The 19063-nt window shown below is 38.2% G+C and overlaps 1 protein-coding gene across 1 annotated transcript in view; it reads right to left on the bottom strand.

Annotated features, from left to right (window-relative positions):
* SLC9A9 (solute carrier family 9 member A9) overlaps positions 1-19063 on the bottom strand; it is a 184224-nt gene that overhangs the window by 107945 nt on the left and 57216 nt on the right. The window contains exons 7-8 of the mRNA XM_027686117.1: positions 1872-2010; positions 929-1034 (exon numbers count right to left, since the gene is read on the bottom strand). Of these exons, the coding sequence (XP_027541918.1) occupies positions 929-1034; positions 1872-2010 (245 nt within the window). The remainder of the gene's footprint in view (positions 1-928; positions 1035-1871; positions 2011-19063) is intronic.

The raw sequence follows: 19063 nt of genomic DNA, 5'->3' as shown, positions 1-19063 counted from the left end.
AAAAGTAATATGCTAATTCCAGAGAACTCAGTAAAAATATAAAAATATAACTATTGACTCCAAAAGGCTTTGAACAATTTTGCAAACAAACAAGTATGTGCTGCATCATCACTCCATTAAGCAGCTTTCTTCCCCTGACTTTCCCTGACATCAGTTAGAGCACTAGATTTCAGGGGTGACGGCCTCAAAAACATTAAAACAATCAGGGTCATACAAACTGTGTTCTCTTGAATTACACTATACAGTAGGTTGCTGTGTAGGTAAACTATATCCATTTACAATTTTTGCCTAAACTTCTGTATACTCTTTAATGGAGGCCCTGGGTATGTAACTGACTGTGATTGTATCATTTCTTTCCTGACATTAATGAAAAAACAACCAGATCACACATCTCCACCTGTCACTGGGACATGGCTGTGCCTCTCCTGTTGCTAAAGATATTCATGGAGGGGCACTGAACAAGATGACTTTTTTTTTATAAGTACATTGCCACTGGCAATGTTGAGGATGGCCCTGTCCTCTGTTTAGTCATTGATAATTGAGAAGAACAAGAAGGGACCAGGACATGCAGTGCGTGCAGAGGAACACACAGTCTCACAGTCACATGGCACTGCATAATTGCTTCCTTGTACTTACTGTCATCTTTGGTCCTATAGCTGGGCAGAAAATAGTTGGATTAGCAGTGGGACTAATAGGGATGGGATAATCTAGGGAAGAAAGACTGAGAACTTGAGTCTGATCTAATATGTCTTCATCTGGAAGAACTATTCAATGTCTCTTAATGTTCTTAAAGATGAAACAATCTTCAATATAGCAATGGGCTTTTATAAAATTTTTATGTGATGTCATGCCTAAAATAAACATGCATTTTACCCACACTAGAGGCATATTATAAAACTACTTTTATTCAGTAAAATTTAATACTTACCTGTAAGCCCAGCGGCTTCTGCTGATAAGAAGGCACTCCAGGATAGGAGGAAAAATAGACCTGTCTCCAACATAGGAAACTCACACAGCTTTGTAAATTTTGTCAAGTGCTAAAAGATTACTAAGGAAAAATAAAAACCCGACAGTTTTGTAAGCTAAAATTGCTCCTGACCTGATAAAGGACAGAAGAAAGAAAGCTCCCCCACCATACTCATCTATACTAGTTGAATTCAGGAACAACTGCACAGCTTCTAAGTTATCCCAAAGAGGAAAATCCAGAAAAGATTTTGAAGTCAGCTATTTTAAGTGCTTTTGTGGAGTTTGAATTAATGCCTAGTTGGTTGCATTTGATATTTTTTTCCCAGCAAAAGGAAGTAATTTTGTCCAGTTTTATAAGCTAACTGTCATTTGTTTACACTTGCATCCATGCAAGAAAGATGAAAATCACTTATCTTTCTACAGTAGCATTTTACATGAAGAACTGTAAAACCCAAGCAAAAATGCAGGGCAAGATATAGACCTTTAATTTCTACCTTAGGTAAACTGATGAAGTTGTCACTCACACTGACATGGTGTAGTGTTTCCCTTGTATTTTTGTATAATTGCTGCTAGCTTGTAGTTCATAAATAAGTTACTGTATTTAATAAATTCATGTTTTGACCTCAAAATACTTCAAAACACTTTCCTTGAATGCAACCATTTCCAAATAGTAAGATAAAGACCAGAGTCTTGCCTAATGTTCAAAAGAAATTTGAGTATAAAGTTCTTTGTCGGTTCTGACAAATAACATTTTCTGTCAATTTATGATTTGTTTGTTGGTTTGCAAAGACTTGAATCTAGAGTGAAAAGGTTCAGGCTTAAACTAAAAATGGTCAGTTTCAGATATCAGGTGTTTTTTCCAACATATATAAATTTTCTCTCTGAAAACAAACCATAAAGGATATTAAAGCTGTGACAACAGCATAGGAGGATCCCATGGCAAATGATCCAGCAAAGATCCCCAGGAAATTTCCCACTGACTGGAAGAAAGCTGCAGCATCAAAAGCATTAGGATTCTCCTTAGGACTGTAAATGGATATAGAGCTGAAAAGAAAACAAAGGGATGGGGGAGAGGGAAAGAAAAAGGAATAACAAACTCAGTCACATTGTTACAATTTTGGAATCAATAATTGAAAATTAATATTTTTAGGGACTCAAAATGCAAACCAAGGCTTCTCTGGGCTAATAGCAGATGAGAGCAAAGCAGATGGAGAATGGGGACAACCAATTTATTTTCAAGGTATCACACTGTAAATCAATAGTCTGCTCCCAGTCAGTAACATTTGTATACTAGAAGTGCCATAAACAAGGCCAACTAAACATTAAAAGGTGATAGGTGTATAAGAAAACTGCAGGGAAGATAGATAACTTTGAATTATTTATTGTCCATGTGTCTTCGGAGCAGTTACATATTCACAAATACTCGATAAAAAGTGCAGCTTTGTGGCTGAGGCTCAAATGGGGGACACAAATCACAGCAAGTACCAAACCTGCAGCAGCAGTTTTGTCATAAAGTAGTTCCCTTTTTGCTATAACCCTTCATAACTAGGGCTGAAGCCATATCAAGAGCTCAGCAATAGGAAACCTTGTGGACAGGCTGAATGTTGTCCCCCAGAAAGAAACTGCTGCAGTCGTCAAAGGTCATCTCCTGTATCCCACCCCCGAGTACAGCCCTCGGGAGTATTTTTGAAAAGGAAATGATGCCACTAAAGCAAATGGACTGTGCATTAAATAATTTTTAAGAGTCTCAGGGTTGTTATTTGCCACCAGTCAATTATTACCCAGAACACCAGTAACTCCATGTATGAATGTCTTTTTTTCCTGTTGAAATGTTATATTTAACAGATGAAAAATTGCTCTAAGCCTCCTAAACTAATTAAGCAACACTTTAGATCTTTGTGTTCCATTGCTTTGAGTACTGTAGGTCTTTTATGTTAGTTGTCAAAGAAAATGTACTGAGCTTGGTGTTGGATTCCAGAATGCAGCTTGGATTGCTGCAAAATGATAAGTATTTTAAGCATTAAAAATTTAGAAATTTAAAAAGTTGTAAGTATTTTAAGCTTTTGCATATTAAAAATGTGATTTTTGCAGTCTTTCACTTGGAGATAAGGCTTAGAGTTGAAGTTCTGCTTGAAGGATTTTTTAAATAGTTGCATTCAAATGACATGAAGATATGTGAAAACAGTTCTCATGCTTTCAGTCTGCAAAAAATGGCACAAGGTTTCTCAAGGCATATGGTGGAGCACCAATAATTATGAGGGGTGAATACTCATCTACTACAACAGAAGTAACTAAGCCCTAAAATCTGCTCTCTCCAATTATGCTGAGTAGCACCACTACAAAATTATTGAGATTATTGATTATGGAAAGTGCTATTGATATAAGGATACAAAATATTATTAGCAGAGGAAATGCTAATCAGCAACATGTTGCTATCCAAATTTTCAGTCCTTTTTCAACTGTGACTCTCTCAGACCAGAGCTCAGTCATAGTTCTTTGTTTCTCTCGCCTTCAGATTATTCCTGAAATGTTTTTCACCTCTGGCCTACTCAAAATGTGTTGGTTTAGACCCCACATGAAGTAGAGAACTATATTAAGCCACAGATGCATTCCCTAAACTGGCATAATCCTATCAGCTGTGATAGAGTATGGTTATAGTGTGATTTAGTAAGTGTATTTTGTGTTGTTAGGGAGGGCTTTGCTTTAGCTAGTTATATAAAATTGGAACTATTTGGTAGTGTAACCAGGACTGTTAGATCTAAAGCTTGTAGGTCTATCTTGACAGCAAAGCAGCCACTTTGTTCTTTGATGTTTGCCCCAAACAAGTATACAGAGACTTCAGCTGCTGTTCTGGTTTGCTTAGTGAATTATAAATCAGGAAATGATCTTTTTTGCCATTGGTACTGCTGACAGCACTGTGGTGAATTCAGAGAGCTCAGCCTAAAATCGAGGAAAATGGTTCGGTGACATTGATGGGCTTTGCCCATGGTAGGGATGCTCAGTAATAAAAAGTAAGACAAAAAAAATCTTGACACGGAGTGAAAGTTTAATAGTCAAATGTAAACTATAGTCATTAAATGACTTTTTATTAAGTATGTTAACATTAAAGGAAGAAAAGTTGACTTTATTAAGACCAATTAGGGTTCCAGTTTGCCCTCCAATTTACCAACAGCTTTCAGGTATGAAGCAAACAAGAAGAAAGCATCCAATTCTTAATATAGTTATTTCAGGAATGAATATGAAGTGACTCATTCTCACTGGGAAATTTTTCTACTCAATACACCCTGAAACCCCAGGATTTTTTAAAAGCACCATAACACAGCACATGCTCATTGTGCTAACCGTGGTTCCTGGACTAAATCTTTCTAGAACTCATGTTTCCCTGCAGCTCAAAGAGTATTTACTTCAAATTTTCATTTTGCATTATTCTGTATTAGATCCATTATTTATTTTTCTGAATATGTGTCTTCTTTAACACTAACTTTTAACCCTTTCAACCATCCAAAATACACACTAATTTACCTGGCAGTTTTTCTATATAAGCTGTAATTTAACAGAACAGGATTTTATCCTGTTTATTCCAGTACTTCCTGCCAAACCAATTATTTGACCTAAAAACATAATTGCAAAGTTTAACACTGGAGAGAGCCATAATTAAAATTATGGTTCCTCTACTCTTCTTTCTTTTCCTCAGAGAGCACTTCAAGAGGCGTGCTGGCATGACTTGCCATCTCTGCTCTCTGCTCTCTGTGCCTGCTACAAAAGGGGTTGATTGCAGTTCATTAATAAGCAGTGCGGGAGAGTTTGATACTAAATTTCAAACTGTGTTTAGTTTTTATAGGCTCTCTAATTGCTGAACTCGTTTAAGAAAAAAAGGGTTTATTTCTGTAAATTTGTGTCAGAGGTGGATTAAGGGAATGCACAAAATAAATGCAGTAGAAAACCTTTTTCAGAGACTAATAAATGAACAGAATTAATGACAAAGACATGCTTTATCTGCCACCCACAATGAGATAGAATGGAAGGATAGTAATAAAAAATTTTTTGGATCTTCACTGAATGCCCTATATATGCATCTCACAAACACCTGCCCCAGTCTCTACTGGCTGTCTATACATAAGTTTGGTAACCTCTGCCTCTCCTTCAGGTTGGAGTTAGAAATAATACTTAGCTTCCTTGCTGGTTCTTACAAGGATTAGCCAGTACTTTCTATATTAGAAAGTTATTTAACAGATGCCTTTTTATTTCCAGTTCTTCTGTGCTTCCTAGACCAAACAACATTGGACAGGGTTAAGTGTTTTCACAGCTTTCAAAAAGGAAATGTAGGCAATATTTATTCATACAACAAATTGCAAGTTAGGGTGGTTGCCCTTGCTTGAAGCAGATAGAAGGATTGGCAATTTGTGTCAGTTGTACCACGCTAATTATTCGCCTTCTTCCTTCCCCTCATCTGTTAAGATCATGTTAGGATGAAAACTCAGCACAACAAACACTTTCATTCTATGGACTTGTATTGGGGACTGACACGAAAGGTCTGCATGAGAGGAGTGCTATTGCAGCAGAAAGCATAGTCACATTTCCAGTTACATCTTAATTGATTCCTTTTTACATCTTCAATTATTCTTAAGGATTATCCTTTAACTAGTGGAAAAGATTCCTTTTCTTGATATAAGCCAAAGTGATGCAACACCTGCATCAGATGACTGTTAGAAAAAGGCAATATGCTGAAGAAAATACACTCAAGCATCAGAAGGAGAATGTTTGTAAACAGCAGAAATTTTCCAATAGAATGGTGTAGAATCACTTATTAGAAATAACCAGTAAACAGACTGTTTTATTCCTTTCTTCCTCCTTCTGTCTATTTGAACAACATGAAAACAAACAGCAAATTATCTTTGGACAGGAAGATTTCTTTCCACTTGCTAAATCAAAGGGCTTCCTTTAGCCCAGTGGCCTTCTTCCTATTTACCACTTTATCTTGTAACACTGCACAGAAGAAAATCAGGAATAATGTGAAGAAAAAGTACATGAAAATACAGAAAGGTCAGATGTTCCTTAAAATACCTTCATTGAATGAAGTGAGATCTCCCTCAGGTGATAAATAATTATAGAATTAAATGGCAATTTCATCAGCTGCTAATTAAGAAAAATAAAACAGGCCAGAAAAAAGGCTTCTAGAGTTCAAGGTTATTTTTAAGAAGGAAAAAAGGTTATTTTTCCTGACATTATAATTATACAGAAAAAGGTAGGTCACTATACTGTGTTAGAAAACTTGGATCTTTAAGAGAAGTGGATTGAACTGAATGATTTCTGTTCCCACACAACTTTTTAACTATATAGTTTTCTTAGAAGAAAGCTGAAAAGACAGAATTGTAATTTGCCCACAGTATGAGTGTTTGAACTACAAGCTAGAAGTGAAAGCCCATGGATGGCACCAGACACCTACATCTTCTCTTGGCAAGTTTTAAGTTGGTAAAGCTTTCCAGACTTCCTTACAAAAGAGCTCCTCAGACAGCAAGAGCAAGTAGATAAACTATAAAAATAAAAACAAATGAGGAGGTTTGGGACGTGAGTGTGCCAAGCCAACGAAAGCACGTATGAAGCAGGCAAGGTTTGAAGACAATTAAGGCAAAGCAGAGACACACCAGTGTGGGAAGACTTTAGGCAGCCAATTGTAACAGTAGTTTGAGGCAAATACATGGAGATCCTCTAGATGAAAATTTCCAACAACAAACACTGTATTTTTCAGATGTGTTTGAAACAGTGATCAATAAGTAATGCAAATGCACAGAAGGTGCACTAAAAGAACACAGATGAATCTTTTAAACATCCTTCTGTAGAAGGAAATCTGTCTTTCTGGAATATATGCCTGACGATATTTGCATATTTTTAGATATTTAAGGCTCCTGAAATATGGATTTCACAGAAATACACATATTTCTATTGATATGTGTGTAAGAGCTGCAAAAAAAAAAAAGGTACTGGTGGTTGGATTGCTACTGGAGTGGCCAGTGTTTGAACTTTCATTTTTCTGGATATCCAAAAGTTTATTCTCCTTGGCAACACAGTACATCATGGGTTTTATTCTATTGACAACCTGGTTTCAGCACACTGCTATTAGTACTATTGCTTTTAATTCTAGAAAAAGGTCTAGCAGTTATTTTAGGAACTATTTTCTATCTTGGATTACACTCTGTTCCTTTTTCTCTGTGTCATGGTTTATTTGCTTCTTCTCTTTTCTGACCTTACTTTTGTTCCTTTGTAGGCTTTTCCAGACTCTATAAACTATTTACGGAACATTTCATTTTGATGACTTTAAACCACACTAGCACTTACTGTTGTTGTATATGAGATTTTAGTGTTTATGGAAACTTTTCTCCAAAGGGATTTGTGATAAGTTCAAAGGGACTAGCTGATGACATATGTCAAAGCATCCATGCTGGAAAGGTAAAGCTGTCACAGACCCTATGGAAAACCTGTTTTCCCATTTATCTGCATGAAAATAGGAGAAGGAAATCAGACTGCTAGATTTCCACTTAACATAAAAAATCATAGGTTTATTCTACTGATGGATTCAGGCTCCTTTTTAGGTGACACAAAGCATTCTCAGAGCTGATGTAACTGTGTAGCTTACTACAGTTGTCAGCAGCATTACACAGCAGTTGCAGAATTTGAGTGACTCTGTGCTGTCACTTGGGCAATCAGAAATCAGTTTAGCTCATCAGGAGTCATTTTTGGCAGCTGATGATAAATATTTTTTACACTGGTAAGTATTTTCAATTTTCTTCTGTGTTCAGGCCTGAGCTGACACATGGCAGCAGTTTGTCAGAGAAAAGGACAAGTAGTTTGTGTAATTCCAGGTAGACTTTCCCTAATGCAGATCTTAGTTCTCAGCGACTCCCAAAATGAAAATCTGTCATTCTCCCTCCTCCTTCTCTGCCTCCCTACCCATTACCTTTAGGAAGCCTGCTCTACCTCCTTAGGGAACCTTGGAAACCATCTATTGCGGTGATCCCATTCTTGCCCTGAAAATTCCACCACCTTTGCCTTAAAAGTACCTGGTAACTCACCCACCTCGATGGGGTTGAACCCAAATACTCTGGTGTCCAGGGTAAACCTCTGCAAGTCCCTCCTGACAGAGGTGCTGGACACACCCCCTCCTTCTGATCCTGATCAGAACTCAGTCCCTACAGACCTGTAGTCACTAAAGACACACAGACGGGAGGTGCGAGACGACACTTTTGACCATGAGTTATGAGCTAATGGGGCTGCAGGCTGAGAGATTTCAAACCTAAAGTCATCTGTGATCTGGGGTGGAGCTTCTCTACCCCTGTGCATCTGAGAAATGGTATGTGCTGTCATCTTAACTTCTCATTACCTTGTTCTAGGCAAACACCATCCTGTTTTTATCTTTGACAGAAAGAAAACCTGGGTTTAAAATCTGTGTAAAAGAAAACTAAGGCTTTAATAGTCAAATATGTTTGCATATATCTGTGGCTTGGTGTTGTCATTCTCAAATGACTGCTATTGCTTCTAAATGTCTAATTTTCATAAACCTATTTGATCATACTCACTTTCCAGTGACAACTCTTTTCCTGTCCTATATCTTTGAGAGGAATGAAACACATGAGCAGAAAGCAGATGGCTGATAGTGGGTCCCTGTGACAGCACGTGCTGCATTCTGTTCTGTGCCTGACTGTCCTTACTTATGAGCTGATGATATCAAAAGGCATATAAATTACACAGTTCTGTGCCTGAAAAAATGATCCTTTCCCATTTGGATATCACGACTGTAATCCAGCTCATTGTTTAATTTCCATTCTTTTCAAACTTTGCATGGAGAGAAATGCCTGTGTACCTAGAGCAGCTTGAAGTCTGCCCTCCCAGTTAGGGAGCTCTTAGTGGCTTCATCAACTGTGAAGATGCACATAGTGCTAAGAAAGTAGAAACAAAGAATCAATCAGCAAGGAACAGATAAATATAAAAGTAAATTATTTTTGTGTTAATATGAAGAGCTGGATTTCTCCTCTGCCTTGCAGATCTCTCTGTAATCACTGATGCTTTTGCAAAATGGAACTTACAAATTAGAACAGTACTGTAAAAAATATACTTTTTTTTCTGCATAGCAAACATGACTGTTAAAGATGCAAACAACCGACCTTCTGAGTTAACAAGAAACAATAAACAAGGAAAAAATTCTCCTGTCAGTATCTGGAGGAAAAAACAAATAGATTTCTATGTTATTTGAACAAAAACTGCTGATCATGATAATTGTGCCACTTTGGGAATTAGATGTTCTGTATATGTTAACACTACTGCTGATGCTTGTCTGTGAGTCTAAGCAATCTTTTTGCCTCCCTACCCCCAACATCTGAGTTGAGAGCGATTGTCCACTCCCAGCTCTTGCACTTCTAGACCCGACCATCTGAACTGGTAACATGATCTAAGGATTTGTATCTCTCTAATGATAGTGTGCAGCACTTACTTTCTTCATATACAGCCAGATCTTTATCTCCTATGAGCTTTACATTATTCTCCCTCATTATAGCATTCTTCACCTTTGTGTTGTCTTTCAATTCCTTGACTTGTGAGCCACTAGCCTTCAAAGTTACTTAGAACAGAGCTAATAAATATTTATCAGAAACCTTTACAGAACCTTCTCTTTACGTGACAGTTCTTACCATTAGTGCAGGGTGATGAGACCCTGGAGTAAGGATTTGCAGTGAAAATGATATATCACTCTTGAAGGACAAAAATCAAACCAATGTGTAATTTCAAGTGTTCTGTCAGCATAGGCAAGTTTAATGTGCTCTTGGAGGCCTAATTCGATCCACATCTCAGCTTTATTTGTGCAAAAGTGGCAAAACATGGTACTATGGGACTTAATTTACTCTACAGACACAGAGTGCAAAGAATAGAACATCAGAGCACGCTAATGAGACACTGACTGATGTGTCCAGAAGAGGTAGGGAAGGTGATTACTGGAAGGATGGGTGGTCTTAATTAACTCTCCCCTTTTGTACTAAAATTTCTAGGATAACTCCAGGATGAGATGATGAAGCCTTTCAACTATCCTTGTCTTTCGCAGTGACTGTACTCTTGCAAACAAATATGACATTTATCTACGTCAATTGGACTCTACCTCCCTGTTGATAAAATGATGTAGCCTGGTGGTTGCCTGCATGGAGTGTTAGGATGCTGCAGCAGATCACCACGAAATGACTATGATTTACTGTCATTCTGCTGCAGTTCTCTAGATGAGAAACTGCCTCAAATTACTGTCACAATGATGAGCATCTGAAGCAACTCCACTGATTCAACGTAGTTGTTCTAGATTTACACCGGTGTTACAAAAAAGCAGAATATGACCCCAACACTTTAAGGGAGGTTTTAAGGAGCTTGGTTAGCCATGAAAAAATCCTTTGCCCTTGTGGGTAACTAGCAGAGATTAAGCTAAACCAGTTTGTGCTAAACCTTTATTGAGTAGTAATTTTCTCAGAATCATACAACCCATGATTTTTCTCAGGAGCATCTTAAGATTGAGATAACAGAAAATTATGTATATTTTATGCCAGACAGTACTCCTTTCATTTAGGATTTGACTCATCATCACGACACTGCAGAACTCACTACACCTGTGTGTGGTGTGAAATACCAGGGATGAACAGCAGCCTTCCTTTTGTAATAATAGCTGGTTCTCATCCTTCACAAATTCACAGCCCTGCTCAACTCACCCTACTCCAGGGTTTAAATCAACTTCTCCCTGAGACTTAGCTGGTTAAACAGCACTATAATTTTCCTTGAAATTCCCTTGAATGAACCTGAACAAATGGGCGGAGGGTCAATATCAGATTGCTTAGCTGATCAATGGAAGAACTATTACAGCAGGTTCTTATTTAATATTCAAAAACTTTTTTATTCTGTGGCCTCTGCTTAGGAAGATCCTGAGACTTGCGTACAGAGCAGTACACTGGGGGGCCTGATGCTGAGTGAATTGATGAAGATAAGGTACAGTGAATCCCATAGAAATTAGAGTGAAAGGAGTAAGAAAGTCTGTTTGAAGTTTTTTCTATTTCAGTGTTGTCCCTCACTCCTGCCTAAGACTCTCTAATGTGTAATAAATAGGAAGAAATGTGATCCTTAGTATGTGTCCACAACATGGTGTGTCATGCCTGTATAACCTGTGCATGCAAAACAGATTTTATCATAGTCAGAAGGGACTTAAATAGGAAAAAAATCTGCATTTCATGTAGCTTTTCAATACCTGGAGTACAATTTGTCTATCTTGTACCCAGACCCTTGTGGAGATTTTTTTAAACAATATTAATGCTCTGAGAAATATTGTAAACAGATGCAAACAAAATGGGCCATGTGGTTTCTAATGTACCCAGACCATACCTTAGGTGACCCTTCCTCAATCCTGACTTGGAGCAATGTAACCTTGAGGTCGGTGCCAAACGTCCCCCTTTATCCACATGTTACGAGGGGAACAACTATCTCAGGTGACACAGTCCATTGCAGGTGACACGGAGGAAAGGAGAGTTCTCTTTGAACTCTTTTTTGTGTTAGCATTGCAAGCTGCCTATGAAATTTTCCTTTGCATTAGACATTAGCGCTTCCCAAGGATGGGTCACATCATTTTTTCCCCCAGTGAAGACACACCCTGTGTACTCAGTCTGCTGCTCCTGTGCTTCAGTTGGGAACAGAGCTGGTATGGGAATGGGATTTTCAAAGCTCGATACCCTTATCAATTTTTTTCATGTGCCCACCAGACAGATGATAATTTTTGCCTCTTGCTAATCTGGATTTGAGATGAGCCCGTAATCTAAAGAAGAAAATCTTTTTAATCTCCTGAGCTGTTCAATCCCACCTACATTTCATTATTGAAAATATTTTCTATATTTTAGAAAAAAATGAAACAGCTAGGGAAAAATGACTTGGGCATTGTCTGAATGAAATACTATCCTGATAACAAAGCTTCTCTCACAAATATTAGTTCCACTTCTATTGCTTTATAATAAATGGTTGCAGCTGTTGCCATGGCAATTTTCATTTTTAAAAATGTATCCAAGTGAAGACAAGAAATGCAGCTGTTGTTATGAGAAAGTCTAAAATAAATCCAGATGTGAATTGTATGCTCTGGTGTTGGTAGTAATAATGTCAGAAACAAAACATGTAACATGTTTTGTTTTCTTGATATACTGGAGCTGAGGGTGGGGATTTAGGGATATTCTGAATTGTAGGTCTCTGTTCCTGACCCAAATATAGCAAATGAACAGAATGAAATTTCACCTTAGGGAAAGGCACTTCTCTTGCCAGAAAAGCTGGTCAGCCTTGCATAGAGAATGTCAGTAATATTCCTGTAGGAGAAAAGTGGGCCTGAGGCTCTCCTCATTTATCCAAGCTCTGGCTGAAATTTTAAAAATTCAGTATTACCTATTGCTTCCTGCCTTACTACTCTGTAGCATGAAGTTCTTTAACAACTCTGCTATACCTTTAAAGTTAGAACATTAAAACAAAATTACTGGGCAGTGCTCTGCAAAAAAAGTGTAATCCAACAAGTCCCAACATGTACTAATAATAATCCACTGGAAAAATCCACTGTGCTCAGAAAGTATAGTACATTTAAGTCTCTTTAGAGAAAAAGCTATTTAAAGATAGATTTTTTGAGAAGGTGATAGAGGACTAGATCCAGACTTATTTCAAAGTGGAAAAAAAAGAGTTTAGAGTTCTATCTCTAGTAAATGCTGACTGGAAAGCAATTGCACAAAGCATGAGCAAGAGAGGTGTTTGGAGGCAGACTGTGTAGTCTGTCAGAGGATGGGACTTGGGCAGGATGGCAGATGGGCTGAAAGGTGGCTTTGCATCTGTCTTGTACCTTTTCTCCTTGCCTGGGAGCTGTAAAAGGTTGCTCTGGCTGAAGCCATTCTGAACTGTCACGGGCTACCCACAGCCTCAGGGGTTCATTTCAGCAGCTTGGGGCTGCTGAGAGCAGAGACGTGGCAGCTGAACCTTGTGGAAGTTGTTTTCCTCAAGCCTTGAGTCAGTGGTGATTATGACACCTGCCAATATGCTTTACTCTGGGGGATCGCTCGTGGTAAAATAAAACAAGGAGAAGGAATCACCACTTAGCCAGTGAAGTTAATGTGGATAGAATTTCAGCCCCAAATTCTAAGGCAATCAAAATACTAAAACATTCTCTTTATCTTTGAAGATTATAGCAAGAAGAGATAATCAGAAAACACACATACATTCACACACTCATTCTATAGCTCTGACTTCCATTTTTGGGGATTTTATACTCAAAACACCTGAAGTCTGTATTTCTTTATCTTTAGAGCAGAATTTTCAAATGATAAGTCAACTTTAAGCCTTGCTGCATAAGCACATGCCACTTAAAGAATAATTTAAAAGCTAATGAAAAATATTGAAAATAATCTGGATAATAAAATCCTAACCCCCCAAATTCCTAAATATAAATCACCTAATCAAAGAGACCTTATACAAATATACTGGATGGGAGTTCTTGCTTTGATAAGAATGCATTATTCATCAGTGCATATGCTAAGGTTTTGAACACACAACTGCCAGCTGATCATGAACTACTTATCACTGATAAGATTAAAAGAGTTAAGGAACACCTTCCTTTGTTTAAAATTAAGGTATATGCTATTGGCCTATCCAATGCACTGTGGAAAATCTCACAAAAATGATAGGCAGTCAAACAGACAATTTTTCCTTCTGGCTTTTTAAAGACTCCATTGAGTTTCGGATAAACATTTAGTATAACACGCTAATTTCCACCACTTAGTTTAAAAATAAATACTTTCCCCAGACAGGCAGTTCTATGAGGCTTAAACACAGCTATTAATAAGATGAAAATAATTCAGACTAGCTTCATTACCCTCATAATTACTAGAATGTAGGAGTCTTGGCTCAGAAACTTTTGCATTCACCTCACTCTATCATTGCAGTGCAAACACTCTCCTAGCTATGGGCTGAGTCCTGCTAACACTAAAATAGAATGTAAAACTGAACACCCTAAAACGAGAGTTTAGAAATACCTTTAACATTACTCTCTAGGAATAAAAATGCTGTAATAAAGAAGATATACATTGTTAAATGGTTCAGGAGGCTGACACATTTTCTTTAGGAATATTTTCATCTAGCTGTAACCCTCTCCCAGTGTGTCTGAGGCAGGGCACAGCAGCCTGCTAGGCATTCTATTATTCTCATTTCTCTCACTCTCTTTTCTGGCTGTGCTTGCTACAGATCAGCAGAACAATGTAGAAAGAAAGAACTGTTTGATTACTTTTAAATGAAAATAAAGTAAACATTAAATGAATGGGGATACAAATTGAAAATGCTTTAGGTTTGAAAATTATTTCATTTTTTTGAGACTTTGTAATGGAGAAATTACTAAGGGGAAAAATATGAATATCAGTTTATTCAGTGTATTGTTGGGATGCTACTTTGTTCAAAGTTTTAATTATATTTAAACCTTGCTTTTAAAAATCCAAATTCTAATGTCACTAGGTCTCCCCAGAAATGTGGTGGATTTTCATTAGGAATTCAAATAACATACACATAGGCATATTACATTCAGCATATGTAGATCATTATAATTAGCAATTAGTTAGGGAAAATCAAAGTACCTAATGCATTAAGAGCAATCTGATAAAAGGCCTGGATTTCTTTCTTTGGTACAGTGGTCTTTACAGGAAATGTTCATAAGTCCCATTGCCCTCAACACAGTAGAAATGAAGAAACATTGTCAGATTTTCCTCTCTCAGGGCCACTTGCACAACTGCTACCCTGAGTGTTTCCTCTCTTTCAGTTACCACTTGTGACTTTGCCAAAATGCCACCATTGAGGATACATTTCCATGTTCCATTTGCAATTTCCATGAAGACCTTTCTTTTTTTTTTTTTTTTTTTTGCATTTTGCAGATCCAGTATAGAGAGAACACATTTGTGCTTATCTTGGACAGAAACCTTACAGCCACATAATTACTAAGCTTTCTCACTGTATCACTTTGAAATTCAGACTTGTCATTTCTAAGGGGAGGAAAGAGGAAATTACCCATCTGTTACTTACACATCTTTCAAAATGTGAAAATGTGGCAAAATCGTGCAAATTTTTAAGGTTTCTGAAATGTTTAGATGACAAATCTCAGTGGAGATCTGATAAACTTCATCAACTAAAAATCTTATAAGATCTCATCTGTATTAGGCATGTGACATCTAAAATGTATGTTCTTTTCCTGCAATTGCTGCTCCCCAAACTCTGCCAGCTGCTGTGTCCCCAGACTTCAGAACCGTCACATCTCTCTCTCTTGTCCTCATCACCTCCTCTGTTTGTCCCAACATAGTCAGAAGGGTAGCAAAGAGATGTGTGTAGCAGAAATGAAGTCAGGGTATCTCTTGGCTTTAGGGAATGCAGGAGATTGGGTTAAGAGTTTCCAGTCTTAGCTCATTTCTAGAAATAATTTCTTTCCATCTCAGATGGGAGAGCTGAGGACTGGTGACTGCAGCAGAAGAAGTGCAGGAGGTCATGCAATTCAGGGAAATGGGTAGAGCAAGATAGAGATTGTGAACAGATGAAGGAGAGAGAAAGAATAAGAAACTGTGAGCAATACAAAAGGCCCATAACCATTGGAATAAATTCTAAGAAAAGATATTTGCTGAGTCTCATCGTTTAAGTAGCTGTGAAATGCAGTAGCTAGAGGTATGGAGTCTCTTCTGCTGTGCCTGGCACTGAAGGAAGGCAGCTTTATGCTACTGTTATCAATTATTCTCTTTGCTCAAGTGACAAAAATATATCCTGAAAACATTAAAGTTCCTAATTCAAAAGGTGAAACATGCACTCTGAAAGTAGTGTCTTGGGTATGGAGAGAGGTGGGTTTCTGTGTATGAAAAAAATAAACTTAAAAATTACATTTGATTAAAATGTTTACAAAAGGCGCCTCTCAACTCCTCTTCAGTAAGATATGAAAATCTTGGGGCATTATGTAAATTTTGAGTACTTGATAACATTTGCATTATCTTGACGTGCTCTATGGATAATTCCCCATATACCCAGAAGTGTATATATATATATGCACATACACACATGCAAAAGACTTTTGTAGAGAATTTTGTCAGTTCTAACAGAATCAGTAGCTTAAGGATTTGAGTCTTAAAAGATCAAGGCTTGCAGTGGGAAGCAGTTTTGTTTTTAGTAAAAACAAAAAAGGCTTAGAGCAGGTCAGAATGATGAAATTCCAATTGAACTGTAGCACACAGCTTCTGGAGGGGTTCACAGAGGGATCATGAGAGACTTCAGCCTTTCCTTGTGTTCCTGGGTAGCCACTGAAAACATGCAGTCCATTCTAAGAACAGGATCCTTTCATTTAATCATAGCCTGATCTCCAAAGAAAAACAGAATTTTTATGGAGTTTATCCTGTTGTCACAAATCCTCTGCCTCTTTGAGATAGCTGTGCTCTTCAATAGTGTGTTTCTGGAAAGGATTTGGGCAGTGAATAGGTATTGGTGGGTACCCAGCAAATAAAATGGCAGGCTGTCCCTCACCTTTCCAATACACACTCCTCCTCTCTCTTTCCTGCCAGGAGACTTGAAAAATATGTTGATCTACTGCAAGAACCAGACAGAGTCTTATGTACAGTATCTCATCCAGAGAGGATGAAATGAGCTTTCTTTTGGAACCTTTCAAGGGAAATAGTATCATATTATCATTTCAAACTAAAAGGGAGTTGTCCCTGTAAGTAGAATTAGACTCTGTATGAAATTATCTTGGTCTCAGAAAAATCTGTCTTATTCACTAGAGAAAGGTTATTTGGACAAGAAAAAACATCTGGAAGAGCTCACAAAACAAGCTGACTCATCCCAGGCTGTACTTCAGTTCTAAAGAGTTCCCAATAGAAATCTTTGAAATGAAGAAGCTTTGATGCCAATTCGGTCATTTGTAGGGAAAATGTGGCTAAATAATTGCCCCTTAGATGTGATTTGCAAGGACTGCAAGCAGTGTTCTTAATTCTGATCTTAAATCTTATCAGTCTGATTGTGTATCAGTGGACAGAGATACCTGCAGCTAGTCTGATTTGATTGGGTGTGACAAGTACAGACATTCCCAGCTGATTTGAGCTAAGCTACATTTTCATACGTCCCTGAGGGCACTCTCTATAACATTACTCACTGAAATATATTCTAGTTTAGCAGAATGCAACTGAAGGCTGCCTATTCAAATAAATTGCACAAACAAACCAGACCCAATTAGGTAACTGTGGTGGGCTGACTCTGGATGGATGACAGGTGCCCAGCCAGCCACTCTCACTCTCCCGTCCTCAGCAGGATGGAGTGGAGGGAACAAAATAACATGGTAAAAAATCTCATGGGTCGAGGTAAAGGCAGATTATTAAAGCAAAAGCTGTGTGTGGAAGCAAAAGAAAACAAAATATTTATTCTCTACTTCTCATCAGTAGGTGATGTGCAGCCACTTCCCGGGAAGCAGAGCATGTGTATCTGTAGCAAGTATGTGTAGCAGTTGCTCTGGAAGATAAACACAGTAACAAAAGCCTCCCCTGCCCCTTCCTCCTTTCTCTGTGCTGTTCCTGCCGAGCTCGTCACGTGTGTGGAATATCCCTTTGGTCGGTTTGGGTCAGCTGTCCTGGCTGTGTGTCCTTGCCCACTTGCAGCGGAGGGACAGGATGCTGGAGAGGCAGCGCTGACGCTGTGCCAGCTCTGCTCAGCCACAGCCAAAGCACTGCTGTGTTATCAACACCTCTCTGGTACCAGGGCAAAGCCCAGCATTGGGAGGGCTCTGTGGGGAGAATGAACTCCAGCTCAGGCAGAGCCAATACAGTAGCAAGTAAGACCTTTAGTGTGTATAAAGTAGATACGAAGTAAAATTTTGATGTGGTGCTAATACTGGAAAAAGGGATATGAAATATGAAATGTGAAAGAATATAGTAAGGAGAATTACCTCCTGAAAACATTCTGAGTTTCCATTTTCATGCTGAAATTCCAGCTTTAACAAGCATTACAGAAATTCAATAGCATTTTCCTCCCAATTTAAGCATAACTCTGGCCTTTACTGTAAGGCTTATGGAGAAAAAAGAAAGGAAGCTTTATTAAAAAATGACACAAACATTTTATGTGGGATTTCCTCTATTCTGGGAAAGAAGCTCTTTTAAAGTTCCTGCTAATAGCAAGTTTGGTTAGTTTCCCAGTGCTCACATCTCCTGTTCCAGATGGTCAGTGACGTGAAACTCTAATTATCATCAACAAAATAAGCTGGGACTAAACCCTTCCTCAAAGGTAAAAAGAGCAGATGGACAACCATAATTTCATTATTATAGAAATAATAGAGGGAAAGGATTCCTCATCCACCTTTTGAAATCACTCACTAGTTCATTGCACAATTAACTCCTTGCTCTATTAATTTATAAATTACTCTGTTATTTGACTGGTTGAATGGCTGCTTGGTATATAAGCCTTTCCAACAATATTGGGAATAGTAGCCAAATTCATCTTGTCTAAGGGGAACCAGTAAGTGAAATGTTTGGGCTGAGCTTCCATCCTTGCCTGCTTTCAGGTTTTCAGGTGGTTCTATTTTATTCTCTTCCACAGTGTTACAGACATCCCTCTTTAGGAATCTTAGTGGGAATAAAATTACAAATAGTATTTATCTGGAATGAGGTGAGGCCTTTAATCCAGAGATCCAGCCAGTCATTCATGCAGAATTGTAGCTCACAGGCATTGAAATCCCTAAATCTTTGGCAAGGATTCAAGGTGATGCAAGTCAGTACTATGGAACAACTCTCCCTATGCCTGGTTGGGTTCCAGTGCTGGTCTCACTTTGAGCTGTGATTTCTAGGTTGGGTTTTGCAAAGACAACCCCTATCTAAGCTTGCCACTGCTCAAACTGAGCTCATACAGGCCTCAGTTCCTGCAGGTCTGCCAAACTAGTTAACATAAAGACAGCTACAAAGAAAGGGTCTGGGGGCAACCCCCTGTATTTCTGGCAGAATCCCATTCCTTTTCTAAATTCAGACTCATTACTTGATTGCAGCCTATCACTCTTCAGAACTGGCTGTCC

Source organism: Neopelma chrysocephalum, unplaced genomic scaffold (assembly GCF_003984885.1).
Source record: "Neopelma chrysocephalum unplaced genomic scaffold, ASM398488v2 Primary Assembly neopelma1_70, whole genome shotgun sequence".
Lineage (NCBI taxonomy): Eukaryota > Metazoa > Chordata > Aves > Passeriformes > Pipridae > Neopelma > Neopelma chrysocephalum.
Note: the sequence above shows the minus strand (reverse complement) of the source record. Positions and strands in the feature narration are given on the sequence as shown.